The 18,970-nt window shown below is 47.2% G+C and overlaps 1 protein-coding gene across 5 annotated transcripts in view; it reads right to left on the minus strand.

Annotated features, from left to right (window-relative positions):
- Positions 1 to 18,970, minus strand: part of hsf2bp (heat shock transcription factor 2 binding protein) — a 245,369-nt gene that overhangs the window by 95,714 nt on the left and 130,685 nt on the right. For all 5 annotated transcript variants that reach the window (XM_068040083.1, XM_068040085.1, XM_068040086.1 and 2 more), the window contains one exon: positions 3,159 to 3,276. In XM_068040083.1, the coding sequence (XP_067896184.1) occupies positions 3,159 to 3,276 (118 nt within the window). The remainder of the gene's footprint in view (positions 1 to 3,158; positions 3,277 to 18,970) is intronic.

The raw sequence follows: 18,970 nt of genomic DNA on the forward strand, positions 1-18,970 counted from the left end.
TCAAATATTTATCACATTCCCTTTTGAAGGCTACTATTGAATCTGTATCCACCACCCTATGAGGCAATGCATTCCAAATCCTAAATGCTGGTTGCAAAAGAAAGTGTTTCCTCATCTGGTTCTTTTGTCAATCACCTTAAATCTGTGTCCTCTGGTTATCGACCCTTCAACCATTGGAAACAGTTCCGCTTTATTTCCTCTATCGAAACCCTTCATGATTATAAACCCCCTCTATCAAATCTCTTCTTAGCTTTCTCTGCCTCGATGGAGAATAACCCCAATCTATCTATGGAACTGTAATTCTCATCCCTGGAACCATTCTAGTAAATCTCTTCTGTACCCTTCCCAAAGACTTCTTGCCCTTATTAAATTGTGGTGCCCAGAGTTGGACTCAATGGGCCGAATTTTCCCAGCCCTCTGATGCTGAGCGTTGGTGGGGGCGGGGGCAGGAAAATAAGAAAGTAAGAAATAAGGAAGCATTTGTAAGGGCTGGAAGGCTAGGAACAGACGAAGCACTTGAGGAATATAAAGACAGTAGGAAGGAACTTAAGCAAGGAGTTAGGAGGGCTAAAAGGGGTCATGAAAAGTCATTGGCAAGCAGGATTAAGGAAAATCCCAATGCTTCGAGAGGCAGCATGGTTTTGTGAAGAGGAGGTCGTGTCTTACTAATTTGATTGAGTTTTTTGAGGAAGTGACGAAGATGATTGATGAAGGAAGGGCAGTGGATGTTATCTATATGGACTTCAATAAAGCCTTTGACAAGGTCCCACATGGCAGACTGGTACAAAAGGTGAAGTCACACGGGATCAGAGGTGAGCTGGCAAGATGGATACAGAACTGGCTCAGTCATAGAAGACAGAGGGTATCAGTGGATGAGTGTTTTTCTGAATGGAGGAATGTGACTAGTGGTGTTCCGCAGGGATCAGTGCTGGGACCTTTGCTCTTTGTAGTATATATAAATGATTTGGAGGAAAATGTAGCTGGTCTGATTAGTAAGTTTGCGGACGACACAAAGGTTGGTGGAGTTGCGGATAATGATGAGGATTGTCAGAGGATACAGCAGGATATAGATCGGTTGGAGATTTGGGCGGAGAAATGGCAGATGGAGTTTAATCCGGACAAATGTGAGGTAATGCATTTTGGAAGGTCTAATGCAGGTGGGAGGTATACAGTAAATGGCAGAATCTCCAACACAGAAGTCCTCGAGGCGGCCAACATCCCCAGCTTATACACTCTACTGAGTCAGCGGCGCTTGAGATGGCTTGGCCATGTGAGCCGCATGGAAGATGGCAGGATCCCCAAAGACACATTGTACAGCGAGCTCGCCACTGGTATCAGACCCACCGGCTGTCCATGTCTCCGCTTTAAAGACATCTGCAAACGCGGCATGAAGTCCTGTGACATTGATCACAAGTCGTGGGAGTCAGTTGCCAGCGTTCGCCAGAGCTGGCGGGCAGCCATAAAAGCGGGGCTAAAGTGTGGCGAGTCGAAGAGACGTAGCAGTTGGCAGGAAAAAAGACAGAGGCGCAAGGGGAGAGCCAACTGTGTCACAGCCCCGACAAACAAATTTTTCTGCAGCACCTGTGGAAGGGCCTGTCACTCTAGAATTGACCTTTATAGCCACTCCAGGCGCTGCTCCACACACCACCTCCAAGCGCTTACCCATTGTCTCTCGAGATAAGGAGGCCAAAGATAATGCAGGTGGGAGGTATACAGTAAATGGCACAACCCTTAGGAGTATTGACAGGAAGAGAGATCTGGGCGTACAGGTCCACAGGTCACTGATATTGGCAACGCAGGTGGATAAGGTAGTCAAGAAGGCATACGGCATGCTTGCCTTCATCGGTCGGGGCATAGAGTATAAAAATTGGCAAGTCATGTTGCAGCTGTACAAAACCTTAGTTAGGCCACACTTAGAATATTGCGTGCAATTCTGTTCGCCACACTACCAGAAGGACGTGGAGGCTTTGGAGAGGGTACAGAGGAGGTTTACCAGGATGTTGCCTGGTCTGGAGGGTATTAGCTATGAGGAGAGGTTGGAAAAACTTGGATTGTTTTCACTGGAACGACGGAGGTGGAGGGGCGACATGATAGAGGTTTACAAAGTTATGAGCGGCATGGACAGAGTGGATAGTCAGAAGCTTTTTCCCAGGGTGGAAGAGTCAGTTACTAGGGGACATAGATTTAAGGTGCAAGGGGCAAAGTTTAGAGGGGATGTGCAAGGCAAGTTTTTTACACAGAGGGTGGTGAGTGCCTGGAACTTGCTGCCAGGGGAGGTGGTGGAAGCAGATACGAAAGCGACGTTTAAGAGACATCTTGACAAATAGAAGCAGGAGTAAGATAAGATCTTGGCTGATCTGAATGTGGCCTGGAATCCACTTTCCGGTTTGCCCCCATAATCCTTGACTCCCTTGTAGATCAACAATCTGTCCAGCTCAGCCTTGAATATATTCAATGACCCAGCCTCCATTGCTCTCTGGGGAAGAGAATTCCAAAGATTAATGACCCTCTGAGAGAAGAAATTCCTCCTCATTTCCATCTTAGATGGGAGACCCCTAATTCTGAAACTTTGTCCCTAGTTCTAGATTCTCGCATGAGGGGAAACATCCTCTCAGCATCTTCCCTGTCAAGCCCCCTCAGAATCTTATATGTTTCAACAAGAGCACCTCTCATTCTTCAAAACTCCAATGAGTATAGGCCCAATCTGCTCAACCTTTCTTCACAAGACAACCACCCCCAGGTCTCTCTGTTCTTGCACCCCCTTTTAATTTGTACCATTTAGCTACTACTAAAATGTATCACCTCACACTTCTCTGCATTGAATTTTATCTGCCATGCGTCCACTCATTCCACTAGTCTAGCACCCCCAAATCCAAGTCATTAATTGAATAAGCTCATTAATTGAGGGGACAATGTGGCTTGCTGTCACCCAAATATAACATCAAGAACATCATCACTAGGTGGCACTCTGTAGCTTTTCCAGACTATTGATCAGGAAATCACAGCTCAGCATCAGTGGTTTTCGCAGGAGGCTTAACAATTGATAAATAGAGAAACCTTTCCAAGATGGATAATCTTATTTTTATTGCTTTGGAAGTCAATTCCTGATAAGGTGGATTTATGGAAAATAGTAAAACTAATCTTATTCCAACACTCACACTTTGAGCTTTGTGCATAGTCCTGCCTTCATTTCTGCCAAGAGCTGCAACAGTGTTTCCAACAGAATTTGAGAAGAATTAACCAAGAACTCCCGACCACAGGCCACAGCAGCCACATCTGTAATTAGCAAAAAAGTCATGTTGCATAAAAAAACTAATACACAGAAAATAAAGGATTGTATTTTCCTCCATAGAGATATCACTGTCAGAAGTACATTGAAACACTTCCACTTACTGGCGATCCTGTCATTCCCATTTTATATTGTGGGTGAGCACTGGTGGGTGAAGGTGGGGTAATGGAAAGAGGGAAATCATGCAGTGGTATGGCTTTTAATTTGAGTCGGGAAGGAAGAAGGAAAATCTGGCTCCCCCTTCTTCTACTCGCTGGAAAAAAGGCAGTGGGTCCGTAAGCAGATCCTGGGGCAGCTGGCCTCCAACAGATCCCTCGTCTTGGATCTGGAGGTCATCGGTGCCCAGGCCCTGGCCTATTGTGGTGTCCTGTTCTCTCCGGATCTATCCAATGAGGATGCTCACAGAGTTTTGTGGAAGGACCTGCCGAATGTCAGTCCAGAGGGCGCCAAATGGCTTGGTGCTCCACTTCGCTTGACAGAGCTGACTGGTGCCCTTAACCAGCTCTCGAGAGCCAAGTCCCCTGTGCTGGATGGGCTGACTGTGGAGTTCCACAGAGCATTCTGGGATTCCTGGGGGAGGACTATGTGCGGGTCCTTGGGGAAAGTCTGGTGACTTGGGAGATGTAACTCTCTTGGCTCAGGGCCGTCATTGTCCTGCTGCCCCTGAAGAGCGATCTCCGCCTCCTTAAAAACTGGTGCCCAGTGTCCTTCCTCAACACGGACTACAAGATCTTTGCCAGGGCCCTGTCTGCTCACCTTGGCATTGTGCTGGCCCACATGATCCATCTTGACCAGTCCTCCACGCTACTGGGCCGGACAATCCATGACAACATTCATCTAGTCCGAGTCCTGATCCATCATTTCCATAGGGCTGGTCTGACGGTCGCCTTCCTTTCCCAGTATCGGGGTGGATCACGAATATTCATCAGTACTCTGTAGGCAGTAGGGTGCGGGACACATTTTGATGCCCAGATCCGACTTCTGTATGCCGCCGTAGAGTATCTGATTAAGGTTGACAGGTCTTTGATGGCGCCCCTTCACTTCGGGAGAGGGGTATGTCGGGGTGCCCCATGTCTGACCAGTTATATGCCATCTGCCTCGAGCCTTTTCTGTGCCTCTTAAGGAGGAGGTTGACAGGTCTGACTCTGCGCAGGCCGATCATGGAGGTTGTTCTCGTTGGCTTACACTGATGACGTGCTCCTCATGGTCACGGATCCCAGTGACCTACGGAGGACATGAGTGTCAGCAGGTGTACTCCATGACGTCCTCCGCCAGGATCAACTGGGAGAAATGTTCTCAACTCTTAATGGTAGAGGCCTACTTTAGGTTGGGAAAACGAACCTGACCCAAACCTGACCGAACCACCGTGGACCCAAGCCCGACCCGGCCCGAGTCCCTCCGCTTTTGCCCCAAGCCCGATTTGACCCGAGCCCGCCCCAACTCGACCCGACCCGGCCATCCGTTTACTTACCTCCCGACTCGGAACCTCCACGAAGCTGCCGCGCATGCGTGATGATGTCACAGTGACGTCACCCGCTTACTGCACAGACTCAGTTTCGTCCCGGACTCCCAGCTCAGGTAAGTTTTTTATTTTTAATACTTACCGACACAGCACAGACCCTGCGTGTCCAGCCCAACCCGACCCGACCCGGCACGAGCCCAAAAGCTAGAGCCTGAAGATGGGCCCAACCCGACCCGAACACGACACATGTTGTCGGGTCCTGTTGGGTTCGGGTCGGGTAGCAGGCCTCTGCTTGGTGTGTCAGTAACATATGGACGTCCTGCCGGAGGAGCTCAGGCCTTTTGCCTGGAGCACCACGCACCTCCTCTACCTGGGAGTCTACCTTAGCCCTGCCGAGGAAGCCTTTCTGGCAAACTGGCAAGAATTGGAGGCCAAGGCCATCACTCGCCTAGGGCACTGGATTTTGTAGTACACCTATATAGTCGGATCCAAGCGTTGAAATGTGTCCCGATCCCGAATGCATGCACTGTCCTGACAAATATTCATGACCCACCCTGCCGAACACCTTCTCCTAATTCAGGGAAGGAAGGCGACCGACAGACCAGACCTCTGGAATGGTGGATCAGGTCCCGGACCAGATGGATGTTGTCATGGATTATCTGGCCCAGAACCGTGGAGGACTGGTCAGGGTGGATCATGTGAGCCAGCGTGGTGCCAAGGCGAGCAGACATGGCCCTGACAAAGATCTTGTAGTCCTGGGTTTTTTTATTCGTTCAGTGGATGTGGGCATCGCTGGCTAGGCCCGCATTTATTGCCCATCCCTAATTGCCCTTGAGAAGGTGGTGGTGAGCTGCCTTCTTGAACTGCTGCAGTCCTTGGGGTGTAGGTACACCAATAGTGCTGTTAGGAAGGGAGTTCCAGGATTTTGACCCAGCGACAGTGAAGGAACGGCAATATAGTTCCAAGGCAGGATGGTGTGTGGCTTGGAGGGGAACTTGTATGTGGTGGTGTTCCCATGCATCTGCTGCCCTTGTCCTTCTAGATGGTACAGATCGTGGGTTTGGAAGGTGCTGCTGAAGCAGCCTTGGTAAGTTGCTGCAGTGCATCTTGTAGATGGTACACGCTGCTGCCACTGTGCATCAGTGGTGGAGGGAGTGAATGTTTATAGATGGGGTGCCAATCAAGTGGGCTGCTTTGTCCTGGATAATGTTGAGCTTCTTGAGTGTTGTTGGAGCTGCACCCATCCAGGCAAGTGGAGAGTATTCCATCACACTCCTGACTTCTGCCTTGTAGATGGTGGCGAGGCATTGGGGAGTCAAATGAATGAAAAAAAACAGGCAGCTGGATCAATCGCAAGTAAGGAAATTCAGAGCCATTGTTGAAATCAGGCAGAGAAGGGTCGCGATAGTTGATGGTGAAAACGACAATAAGAGTCTGGAAACGTTTGTGTTGCCATCACAGACTGTGTCAGAATTCTGGTGCGTCCCAGCCAGAACCGAGCTTCATTGGCGAAGTCAGGAAAAAGTGTGCGACAACAACCACCCATCTTAACTAGTGCTTCAGCAATAGGACAAACTGTGGCAAGCTGAGGATTTGTAGCATCTACAGTGACAGCAGCATCCAGGCCCTGAGCAGCAAACCAACAGGGACATCGTTTTAAAACATAGAAAGCAGCAAGAAAGTCCTTGAAGAACCAGAAAAAGGACTGCAAAATTTCTGAACATCAACTGGAAAGCATCTGCTTTATTAACAGAGCTCAGACTGTTCATACAAAGAACAGAGCTCTGGTTCATTGACCTGGGACCATCTGAGTCAGATAAGCAGGCTATCAAAATCTGTATTGCGATTGGAAAGGAAGGCCTATATCGATTAAAAACATCTGGGCTCGCAGAAGAGGACCAAAGGGATCCAAAGAAAATATGAACAACTCTAGAAGACCAGATAAGAGTCCAAATTAATTTTCACATCCATTGACGAGAGTTAATGCATTTCATCAGCAACCCCACGAGTCTATTTACCATTTTATTAGTAGATGCAGGGAAAAGAGTGCATACTGCGACTTTTCAGACACTGAGCTAGCAGAAAGAATCGCCAAGCTGGTGATTGCATCCACACCGATCAATGCATTTCAGAAAGACCAGTTAGACAAATCCACACGTTGCTGTAATGACAAACTGCTTAAGGACGGACACAAATATGAAGCAATCATTACGGGCTAACAGAGTCGACAAGGTCTATGTACAACCTTGACAGTGAACGCACTGTTGAGAGTATCCAAGCCTGGGTAGCCGTGAAAGAGATGTGGACTTCTACACGTGCCAAAGAGTTGCCCAGCAATCTTTGATTTCTGCAAGGCCGCAGCATGAAGGATCACTGGCAGAAACAATGCAGCAGAGTAAAGGCGAAAGGAGCTGCGAGCAGTCGCGCAAAGCTTCCAGCGGACTACAAGGTGACAATACCTTTAGGCAACAATAAAGACCAGAACAAATTCGGCGGAAAAGCATACACGAGGTAGTGGAAAAAGCAGACAGTGGCAATGAAGAGCAAGCTGACTTGAGGCAAGGTGAGTGCACTTTCCATACCGTCTATATCACAGAACACATAGATGTCATTGCACTGTCTGACATTTTTGCCAAGATCTTGATCATCTGTCCACAAAAAGTTGTCAAACAATTATTATTCACCAAAATAGATTCAGGACGAGCACAAACATAATCCCTCTGCGGATTCTACAAGAAATATATCCAAACAAATGGAAGGCCATGGCGAAACCAACTGGTGTAAAATCATCTGCATACAACGGATGAGTCATACCATGCTTAAGATCCATCATAGAACATAGAACAGTACAGCACAATACAGGCCCTTCGGCCCACGATGTTGTGCCGAACCTTTAACCTACCCTAAGATCAAACTAACTACCTACCCTTTTAGAACATTTTTTTAGAACATTACAGCGCAGTACAGGCCCTTCGGCCCTCGATGTTGTGCCGACCTGTGAAACCATCTGACCTACACTATTCCATTTTCATCCATATGTCTATCCAATGACCACTTAAATGCCCTTAAAGTTGGCGAGTCTACTACTGTTGCAGGCAGGGCGTTCCACGCCCCTACTACTCTCTGAGTAAAGAAACTACCTCTAACATCTGTCCTATATCTATCACCCCTCAACTTAAAGCTATGTCCCCTCGTGTTTGCCATCACCATCTGAGGAAAAAGACTCTCACTATCCATCCTATCTAACCCTCTGATTATCTTATATGTCTCTATTAAGTCACCTCTCCTCCTCCTTCTCTCCAACGAAAAAAACCTCAAGTCCCTCAGCCTTTCCTCGTAAGACCTTCCCTCCATACCAGGCAACATCCTAGTAAATCTCCTCTGCACCCTTTCCAAAGCTTCCACATCCTTCCTATAATGCGGTGACCAGAACTGCACGCAATACTCCAGGTGCGGCCTCACCAGAGTTTTGTACAGCTGCAGCATGACCTCGTGGCTCCGAAACTCGATCCCCCTACTAATAAAAGCTAACACACCATATGCCTTCTTAACAGCCCTATTAACCTGGTTAGCAACCTTCAGGGATTTATGTACTTGGACACCAAGATCTCTCTGCTCATCTACACTACCAAGAATCTTTCCATTAGCCCAGTACTCTGCATTCCTGTTACTCCTTCCAAAGTGCAGACAGTAAAGATGGAAATTATTGAGCTTCTTTTCCTGGTAGCTGTAAGTCGCCCATGTTTCACAGCTATCGAGAAAGGTGCTGAGGACACAGGCGTGGTAAACCATCAGCTTGGTCCTCAGGGACAATTTGGTGTTATCCCATGCGCGTCTGACTCACAGGAGTGCAGCTCACAGTAGTGTTCAGTCCAGTGGAACATCTGCTAACTTCTGTCGGTGAGTACTTCACCATCTGCTGACTTCAGGGGAGCAACTTTGGTGATGGCAGGGTCAAGTGCCCTCTTGATCCCTTCAGACAGAGCTTGTAGATTTCCTTTGTCGCCTGCAGTTTGGATTTCTTGACATAAACCGATCCATAGAACATAGAACAGTACAGCACAGTACAGGCCCTTCGGCCCACGATGTTGTGCCGAACCTTTAACCTACTCTAAGATCAAACTAACTACCTACCCTTCATTGTACTATCTTCCATGTACCTATCCAAGAGTCGCTTAAATGCCCCTAATGTATCTGCTTCTACTACCACCGCTGGCAGCGCATTCCACGCACCCACCACTTTCTGTGTAAAGAACCTACCTCTGACATCTCCCCGAAACCTTCCTCCAATCACCTTAAAATTATGCCCCCTGGTGATAGCCCTTTCCACCCTGGGAAAAAGTCTCTGGCTATCCACTCTATCTATGCCTCTCATCATCTTGTACCCCTCTATCAAGTCACCTCTCATCCTTCTTCGCTCCAATGAGAAAAGCCCTAGCTCCCTCAATCTTTCTTCATAAGACATGCCCTCCAGTCCAGGCAGCATCCTGGTAAAACTCCTCTGTACCCTCTCTAAAGCTTCCACATCCTTCCTATAATGAGGCGACCAGAATTGAACACAATATTCCAAGTGTGGTCGAACCAGGGCCTTATAGAGCTGCAGCATAACCTCGCGGCTCTTAAACTCAATCCCCTGTTAATGAAAGCCAACACACCATACGCCTTCTTAACACCCCTTTCAACTTGGGTGGCAAGTTTGAGCGATCTATGGACATGGACCCCAAGATCCCTCTGTTCCTCCACACTACCAAGAACCCTGTCTTTAAGCCTGTATTCCGCATTGCAACCTACAACAGCCTTCCACACTATCCACAACTCCAGCAACCTTCGTGTCATCAGCAAACTTGCTAACCCAGCCTTCCACTTCCTCATCCAAGTCATTTATAAAAATCACAAAGAGCAGAGGTCCCAGAACAGATCCTTGTGGAACACCACTGGTCACCGAGCTCCATGCTGAATACTTTCCATCTACTACCACCCTCTGACTTCTATGGGCCAGCCAATTTTGTATCCAGACAGCCAACTTTCCCTGAATCCCATGCCTCCTTACTTTCTGAGTGAGCCTACCATGGGGAACCCTATCAAACGCCTTGCTAAAATCCATATACACCACATCCACTGCTCTTCCTTCATCAATGTGTTTTGTCACATCTTCAAAGAATTCAATAAGGCTTGTGAGGCATGACCTGCCCCTTACAAAGCCATGCTGACTGTCTCTAATCAAACCATGCTTTTCCAAATAATCATAAATCCTGTCTCTCAGAATCCTCTCCAATAATTTGCCCACTATCATGATAAGTGTGTAAATATAACGAGTCACCCTGGATGTCGCAAACGTTCTGTATCGTAGAGAAAAAAGGGCTAGCAATTGCGGTCTTCTGGCATGCCGAGATCTAACCTTGGTCACGATTCATGGGATCAACCAGGTACCAGAAGGTAAACCAGTATCAGAAGATATGCCTACCATTTCAATCAGCGACCTAACAGCACAGTACCCAGATTGCTTTGATAGAATTGGCAGCTTCAAGGGAGCTGCAACTTTACATCTAAAAGAAAATGCCATACCTTCAATCGACCCACCATGCAAATGCAGCATCCACATTCAGTTCAAGTTGAAAGTCGAACTTGACAAGATGGAAACCAATGGAATCATCAGAAAGGTACAAGAATACATGGATTGGTGCAGCTCAATCACGAGTGTCATCAAGAAAGACAGATCACTTAGAGTCTGTCTGGATCCAAGAAGGTTGAACAAAGTGCTCAAGTGTTGTCCATACAAGATTCCCACACTGGAAGAGCTTAACCCGAAATTTGCAAGAGCCAAATTTTTCTCAAAACTAGGTGCAAAGAATGGTTATTGGTCAGTACACTTGGCTAAGACGTCTCAAAAGCTGACTCTGTTCCGTACCCCATTTGGTCAGTATTGTTTCCAAAGTCTTACTTTTGGGCTATCAATTAGCCAAGATCTCTTTCAGGCGCATATGGATCATACTACTTGTATAGTACCAGGTTGCATATGCATAGCAGACAACATTGCCGAACAAAACAGGAGCATGACAGCAATCTACATCTCCTGATGCAAGCAGCATGCAAAGAAGGGCTGGTATTTAACAGTCACAAATGCGAGTTCAATGTACAACAAATCAACTTTTTTGGGTCAATATACTCGTCTTGACCCCAGCAAGCTGGAGGATGTTCATGCAATGTCAACACCTTAAAATAAAAAGTATCTCCAACCTTGTTTAGGTCTCTTCAACAGTTTATCTCTGTATATCCCAAATATTGCACAGAAAGCACCGTCTCTATGGGAATTATTGAAGAAGGAGGTGCCTTTTCTTTGGCACAAAGAGCACAAATATCTTTTCCAGGAACTGAAAAAGTCGATATCGGAAGCATCATTGTTACAGTTCTATAACCCCAGAAGGGTGACCACTCTCGAAGTGCTTGCATCCCTGAAAGGATTAGCGCATGTATCTTGCAGAAAAGCTAACCCATTGCAGTTGCATCAAAATTTTTGTCTGCAGCTCAGTCAAACTACTTGAACATTGAGAGAAACATTAGCCTTGGCATTTGGAATTATGCGTTTTAACACTTATTCCGGAAGAGATTTGTGGTAGAAACGGATCACAAACTGATCAAGATAATTTGGAAGAAGCCACTGAGGAGTCTGTCTCCAAGATTGCAATGCCTTTTGGTAAAAATACAGGGTTACGACTGTGACTGTGCGGTACAAACCTGGCAATCTGATGGTTATGCCCGGCACGCTAAGCAGGTTAGCCAGTCCGGCAAAGACTGCAGAAGTAAACATTGATTTACAAGTTGATCTGACGGATGTGGAACTGATGAACTTCACGCAGCAGAGATATCAACAATTGCAGGTTGAAAACGTTAAGGATCCAACATTACAGCTTCTTCGAAACATGATCATAGAAGGATGGCCAGACTCAATCCAGGATGTTCACAAGCACGTTAGACAGTTTTGGGCATACCAAGATGAGCTTGGTATATCGAGGGGAATTATTTTTAAGAGTAAACAGGTCATCATACCAGAAACATTGAGACATGACATACTATAACAACTACACCAATCTCACATGGGCATAGGACCAGAAGACTAGACAGGGGAACAATCTATAGGCCAGGCATCCTCAACGACATTGAGATCACAATGAAGCAGTACGAGGCATGCCAAGAAAATATGCCAAGTTATCAAAAGGTACCTCACGAGGTACCTACTCATCCATGGGCCAAGATCATGTCCAATTTATTCAATGTCCACTGAGACAATTTCTTGGTTGTCACAGATTACATCTCAAAGTATCCTATCATCCGTCAATTCCACAATACGTCGAACACAACGGTGGCCGAAACACCAAGTGCCTTTTTCAGCCTATTTGGCGCACCCAGGGAGATCATATTGGACAACAGTCTTCAATTCACAGGGAAGCCATTCAGGGACATGTGTGGTAAGTGGGGCATTGATCACATTAAGTCATCTCTACACTACCCAAGATCCTATGGCATGGCTGAGAGAATGATTTGCACGGTGAAATCACGAATTCAGAAGTGTAGGAAAACCAAGCAGGATCTACACATTGCTATGCTTCTCCTCACATTCACTCCTCGGAGTGCAATGATACTCTCACTGACAGAAGTATTATTTGGCAGGCCAATACGTACAAATCTATCTCACTTACATCACTCAACCCTTCCAGAAGTGAGAGAGACATTTTGGAAAAACGGGAGGATGAAAGATGTGCATGACAGGAAATGGTTGTTATCCTTCATCTACAAAGATGAAGAGAAATGCAGACTGGTTTCAATCTCATAATGAAGAGCTGGAACCTGTCATAGCCGCTAAGCGCATTGCACTTTTGAACTACAAGAAAGCCCCCAGCGATTTAACATCCGCAGCACTTAAAGCAGCCAGAAGTACTGCACAAAGAACAGCTAGGCGTTGCGCAAACGACTACTGGCAACACCTATGCAGTCATATTCAGCTGGCCTCAGACACCGGAAACATCAGAGGAATGTATGATGGCATGAAGAGAGCTCTTGGGCCAACCATCAAGAAGATCACCCCCCTCAAATCTAAATCGGGGGACATAATCACTGACCAACGCAAACAGATGGACCGCTGGGTTGAGCACTACCTAGAACTGTACTCCAGGGAGAATGCTGTCACTGAGACTGCCCTCAATGCAGCCCAGCCTCTACCAGTCATGGATGAGCTGGACATACAGCCAACCAAATCGGAACTCAGTGATGCCATTGATTCCCTAGCCAGCGGAAAAGCCCCTGGGAAGGACAGCATTACCCCTGAAATAATCAAGAGTGCCAAGCCTGCTATACTCTCAGCACTACATGAACTGCTATGCCTGTGCTGGGACGAGGGAGCAGTACCCCAGGACATGCGCGATGCCAACATCATCACCCTCTATAAAAACAAAGGTGACCGCGGTGACTGCAACAACTACCGTGGAATCTCCCTGCTCAGCATAGTGGGGAAAGTCTTTGCTCGAGTCGCTCTGAACAGGCTCCAGAAGCTGGCCGAGCGCGTCTACCCTGAGGCACAGTGTGGCTTTCGTGCAGAGAGATCGACTATTGACATGCTGTTCTCCCTTCGTCAGATACAGGAGAAATGCCGTGAACAACAGATGCCCCTCTACATTGCTTTCATTGATCTCACCAAAGCCTTTGACCTCGTCAGCAGACGTGGTCTCTTCAGACTACTAGAAAAGATCGGATGTCCACCAAAGCTACTAAGTATCATCACCTCATTCCATGACAATATGAAAGGCACAATTCAACATGGTGGCTCCTCATCAGAGCCCTTTCCTATCCTGAGTGGTGTGAAACAGGGCTGTGTTCTCGCACCCACACTTTTTGGGATTTTCTTCTCCCTGCTGCTTTCACATGCGTTCAAATCCTCTGAAGAAGGAATTTTCCTCCACACAAGATCAGGGGGCAGGTTGTTCAACCTTGCCCGTCTAAGAGCGAAGTCCAAAGTACGGAAAGTCCTCATCAGAGAACTCCTCTTTGCTGACGATGCTGCTTTAACATCTCACACTGAAGAATGCCTGCAGAGTCTCATCGACAGGTTTGCGTCTGCCTGCAATGAATTTGGCCTAACCATCAGCCTCAAGAAAACGAACATCATGGGGCAGGATGTCAGAAATGCTCCATCCATCAATATTGGCGACCACGCTCTGGAAGTGGTTCAAGAGTTCACCTACCTAGGCTCAACTATCACCAGTAACCTGTCTCTAGATGCAGAAATCAACAAGCGCATGGGTAAGGCTTCCACTGCTATGTCCAGACTGGCCAAGAGAGTGTGGGAAAATGGCGCACTGACACGGAACACAAAAGTCCGAGTGTATCAGGCCTGTGTCCTCAGTACCTTGCTCTACGGCAGCGAGGCCTGGACAACGTATGCCAGCCAAGAGCGACGTCTCAATTCATTCCATCTTCGCTGCCTTCGGAGAATACTTGGCATCAGGTGGCAGGACTATATCTCCAACACAGAAATCCTTGAAGCGGCCAACACCCCCAGCTTATACACACTACTGAGTCAGCGGCGCTTGAGATGGCTTGGCCATGTGAGCCGCATGGAAGATAGCAGGATCCCCAAAGACACATTGTACAGCGAGCTCGCCACTGGTATCAGACCCACCGGCCGTCCATGTCTCCGTTATAAAGACGTCTGCAAACGCGACATGAAATCGTGTGACATTGATCACAAGTCGTGGGAGTCAGTTGCCAGCATTCGCCAGAGCTGGCGGGCAGCCATAAAGACAGGGCTAAATTGTGGCGAGTCGAAGAGACTTAGTAGTTGGCAGGAAAAAAGACAGAGGCGCAAGGGGAGAGCCAACTGTGCAACAGCCCCAACAAACAAATTTCTCTGCAGCACCTGTGGAAGAGCCTGTCACTCCAGAATTGGCCTTTATAGCCACTCCAGGCGCTGCTTCACAAACCACTGACCACCTCCAGGCGCGTATCCATTGTCTCTCGAGATAAGGAGGCCCAAAAGAAAAAAAAGAACAAAGATGATGGACACACAGCAAACAATCCATTTAGGTGAGGTGTCTTCTCTTGGTACACCTTTGCATATGGCTGTGAAGACCAGTCCTTGATAGGCAGGTTCTGCCACAAGTGCTGCATGTGAAGCTGCCAAGTGATGCTATGAATTGCTGTTTTTGATGTTGGTGCCTATTGCCAAGCTGCTATTGCAACAGGTTGTTGTGGTAGTGCACACTAGACCACACAATGTGTTGCCATTTCCCTCTTTCGCCAGCTAGTGATTCCTAGGTGCGACAGGCAACATTTAGGGCCTTCATGTCATGCTTGCATGCATCCTTGAAGTGGAGTTTTGGGCGCCCCACTTGTCATCTGGCCCTGGCTATCTCACCATATAGAAGATCATTGAGAATGCGACTGTCTTCCATCCTGAGGACGTATCCGATCCACCTCGGCTGCCTCTGTTTGATTAGTACCAGCACATTTGGGTGCTCTGCCTTTGAGAGGACTGCTGCATTTGTGATTTTGTCCTGTTAGGATATAACCATAATGTGCCGCAGACAGTGAAGACGGAAATTATTGAGCTTCTTTTCCTGGGAGCTGTAAGTTGCCCATGTTTCACAGCTATCGAGAAAGGTGCTGAGAACACAGGCATGGTAAACCATTAGCTTGCTCCTCAGGTACTATTTGGTGTTATCCCATGTGCGTTTCGCAAGTCGGCCAAAGGTGGTAGCTGCTTTCCCTATACGCATATCAAACTGTGCATCAAGGGACAGATTGTCTGTCACCATGGACCCAAGGCAGCAGAATTTGCTAACCACTTCCAGTGGTGTGTTATTTAGTGCGATCAGGGGCAGAGTTGCAACACCTTATCCCATGACCACTGTTTTCTTGACGCTTATAGTCAAGGAGAACAAATTACAGGCATGGAAGAGACAGTCCATGAATCCTTGTAACTAAGTTTCCATGTGAGCGACTAGCGCAGCATCATCAGTGTAGAGGAGTTCTCTGATCAGGACATGATATGTTTTTGTCTTTTATTCTAGCCTTGATAGATTGTAGACCTTGCCATCTGACCGAGAGTGCAAGTAGACTCCTTCCACATCTGCGGGGAAAGCAAAGATCAGGAACATGGAGATGAAGATGCCAAACAGAGTGGAGGCTAGGACACAACCCTGTTTCACTCTATTCTTCACTCCGAAACTGTGCAGTGCATGTTGTCATGGAAGGAGTGGATGAGACTGAGGAGTTTCGGTGGACAGCCAGTTTTTCCCAAAATCTTGTACAGCCCTGCTCTGCTGACAGCATTGAATGCCTTAGTGGGATTTACAAAAGCCAGGTAAAGAGGTGTACTCTGCTTCCTACATTTCTTTTGTAGTTGGTATCTGACGAAGATCATATCCACAGTAGATCTGCTGGCACGGAAACCGCACTGCACTTCCGGGTACAGTCAGTTTGCAAGTAAATGGATTCTTTTAAGTATGACCCGAGCAAAGGCCTTCCCCTGACCCAAAGGAGTGAGATGTCCCTGGAGTTGTTACAGACTCCTTTGCCTCTTTTGTTTTTATATAATGTGATGATTTTGGCATCACGCATCTCCTGTGGAACAGAGCTTACTTTCCAGCAGAGAAGCAGAAGGTCAAAAAAGTGTAGTAATAGCTGAGACTTTCTGTGCTTGAGCAGTTCAGCTGGGATTCCGTCCTTGACGGGTGACCTTCTGTTCGCTAGGTGGTCCATCTTCTCAAGTTCCAGCGATGAGGGTTCTTCCTCTAACTCATCCATGACAGAAAGTTGCGGAAGAGCATTGAGTGCAGATTGGGAGATTTGTGATTTTGTCCTGTTAGGATATAACCATAATGCGCCGCAGACAGTAAAGATGGAAATTATTGAGCTTCTTTTCCTGGTAGCTGTAAGTCGCCCATGTTTCACAGCTATTGAGAAAGGTGCTGAGGACACAGGCGTGGTAAACCATCAGCTTGGTCCTCAGGGACAATTTGGTGTTATCCCATGCGTGTCTGACTCACAGGAGTGCAGCTCACAGTAGTGTTCAGTCCAGTGGAACATCTGCTTACATCTGAGTACTTCACCATCTGCTGACTTCAAGGGAGCAACTTTGGTGATGGCAGGGTCAAGTGCCCTCTTGATCCCTTCGGACAGAGCTTGTAGATTTCCTTTGTCGCCTGCAGTTTGGATTTCTTGACATAAACTGATCCATAGAACATAGAACAGCATAGTACAGGCCCTTCGGCCCACGATGTTGTGCCGAACCTTTAACCTACTCTAAGATCAAACTAACTACCTACCCTTCATTCTACTATCATCCATGTACCTATCCAAGAGTCGCTTAAATGTCCCTAATGTATCTGCTTCTACTACCACCGCTGGCAGCGCATTCCACGCACCCACCACTCTCTGTGTAAAGAACCTACCTCTGACATATTCCCGAAACCTTCCTCCAATCACCTTAAAATTATGCCCCCTGGTGATAGCCCTTTCCACCCTGGGAAAAAGTCTCTGGCTATCCACTCTATCTATGTCTCTCATCATCTTGTACACCTCTATCAAGTCACCTCTCATCCTTCTTCGTTCCAATGAGAAAAGCCCTAGCTCCCTCAATCTTTCTTCATAGGACATGCCCTCCAGTCCAGGCAGCATCCTGCACCCTCTCTAAACCTTCTACATCCTTCCTATAATGAGGCGACCAGAACTGAACACAATATACCAAGTGTGGTCGAACCAGGGCCTTATAGAGCTGCAGCATAACCTCGCGGCTCTTAAACTCAATCCCCCTGTTAATGAAAGCCAACACACCATAATGCCTTCTTAACAACCCTATTAACTTGGGTGGCAACTTTGAGCGATCTATGGACATGGACCCCAAGATCCCTCTGTTCCTCCACACTACCAATAATCCTGTCTTTAAGCCTGTATTCTGCATTCAAATTTGACCTTCCAAAATGAATCACTTCACACTTTTCCAGGTTGACCTCCATCTGCCACTTCTCAGCCCAGCTCTGCATCCTGTCAATGTCCCGTTGCAACCTACAACAGCCTTCCACACTATCCACAACTCCAGCAACCTTCGTGTCATCAGCAAACTTGCTAACCCAGCCTTCCACGTCCTCATCCAAGTCATTTATAAAAATCACAAAGAGCAGAGGTCCCAGAACAGATCCCTGCGGAACACCACTCACTGGTCACCAAGCTCCATGCTGAATACTTTCCATCTACTACCACCCTCTGTCTTCTATGGGCCAGCCAATTTTCCCTGTATCCCATGCCTCCTCACTTTCGAAATGAGCCTACCATGGGGAACCTTATCAAATGCCTTGCTAAAATCCATATACACCACATCCATTGCTCTTCCTTCATCAATGTGTTTTGTCACATCTTCAAAGAATTCAATAAGGCTTGTCAGGCATGACCTGCCCCTCACAAAACCATGCTGACTGTCTCTAATCAAACCATGCTTTTCCAATTAATCATAAATCCTGTCTCTCGGAATCCTCTCCAATAATTTGCCCACTACCGACGTAAGACTGACTGGTCTATAATTCCCAGGGTTATCACTATTCCCTTTCTTGAACAAGGGAACAACATTTGCCACCCTCCAATCATCCGGTACTACTCCAGTGGACAGTGAGGATGCAAAGATCATCGCCAAAGACGCAGCAATCTCTTCCCTCGCTTCCCATAATAACCTTGGGTATATCCCGTCTGGCCCCGGGGACTTATCTGTCCTCATATCATTCAAAATTTCCAGCACATCCTCCCTCTTAAACTCAACCTGTTCGAGCATATCAGCCTGTTTCACGCTGTCCTCACAAACGACCAATTCCCTCTCACTAGTGAATACTGAAGCAAAGTATTCATTTAGGACCTCCCCCTACCTCCTCCGACTCCAGGCACAAGTTCCCTCCACTATCCCTGATCGGCCCTACCCTCACTCTGGCCATCCTCTTGTTCCTCACATAAGTGTAGAACGCCTTGGGATTTTCTTTAATCCTACCCGCCAAGACTTTTTCACGTCCCCTTCTAGCTCTCCTAAGTCCATTCTTCAGTTCCTTCCTGGCTACCTTGTAACCCTCTAGAGCCCTGGTCCTTGCTTCCTCAACCTTAAGTAAGCTTCCTTCTTCCTCTTGACTAGCTGTTCCACATCTCTTGTCATCCAAGGTTCCTTCACCCTACCATCCCTTCCTTGC

The sequence above is a fragment of the Heterodontus francisci genome, chromosome 10 (genome assembly GCF_036365525.1).
Source record: "Heterodontus francisci isolate sHetFra1 chromosome 10, sHetFra1.hap1, whole genome shotgun sequence".
Classification (NCBI taxonomy): domain Eukaryota; kingdom Metazoa; phylum Chordata; class Chondrichthyes; order Heterodontiformes; family Heterodontidae; genus Heterodontus; species Heterodontus francisci.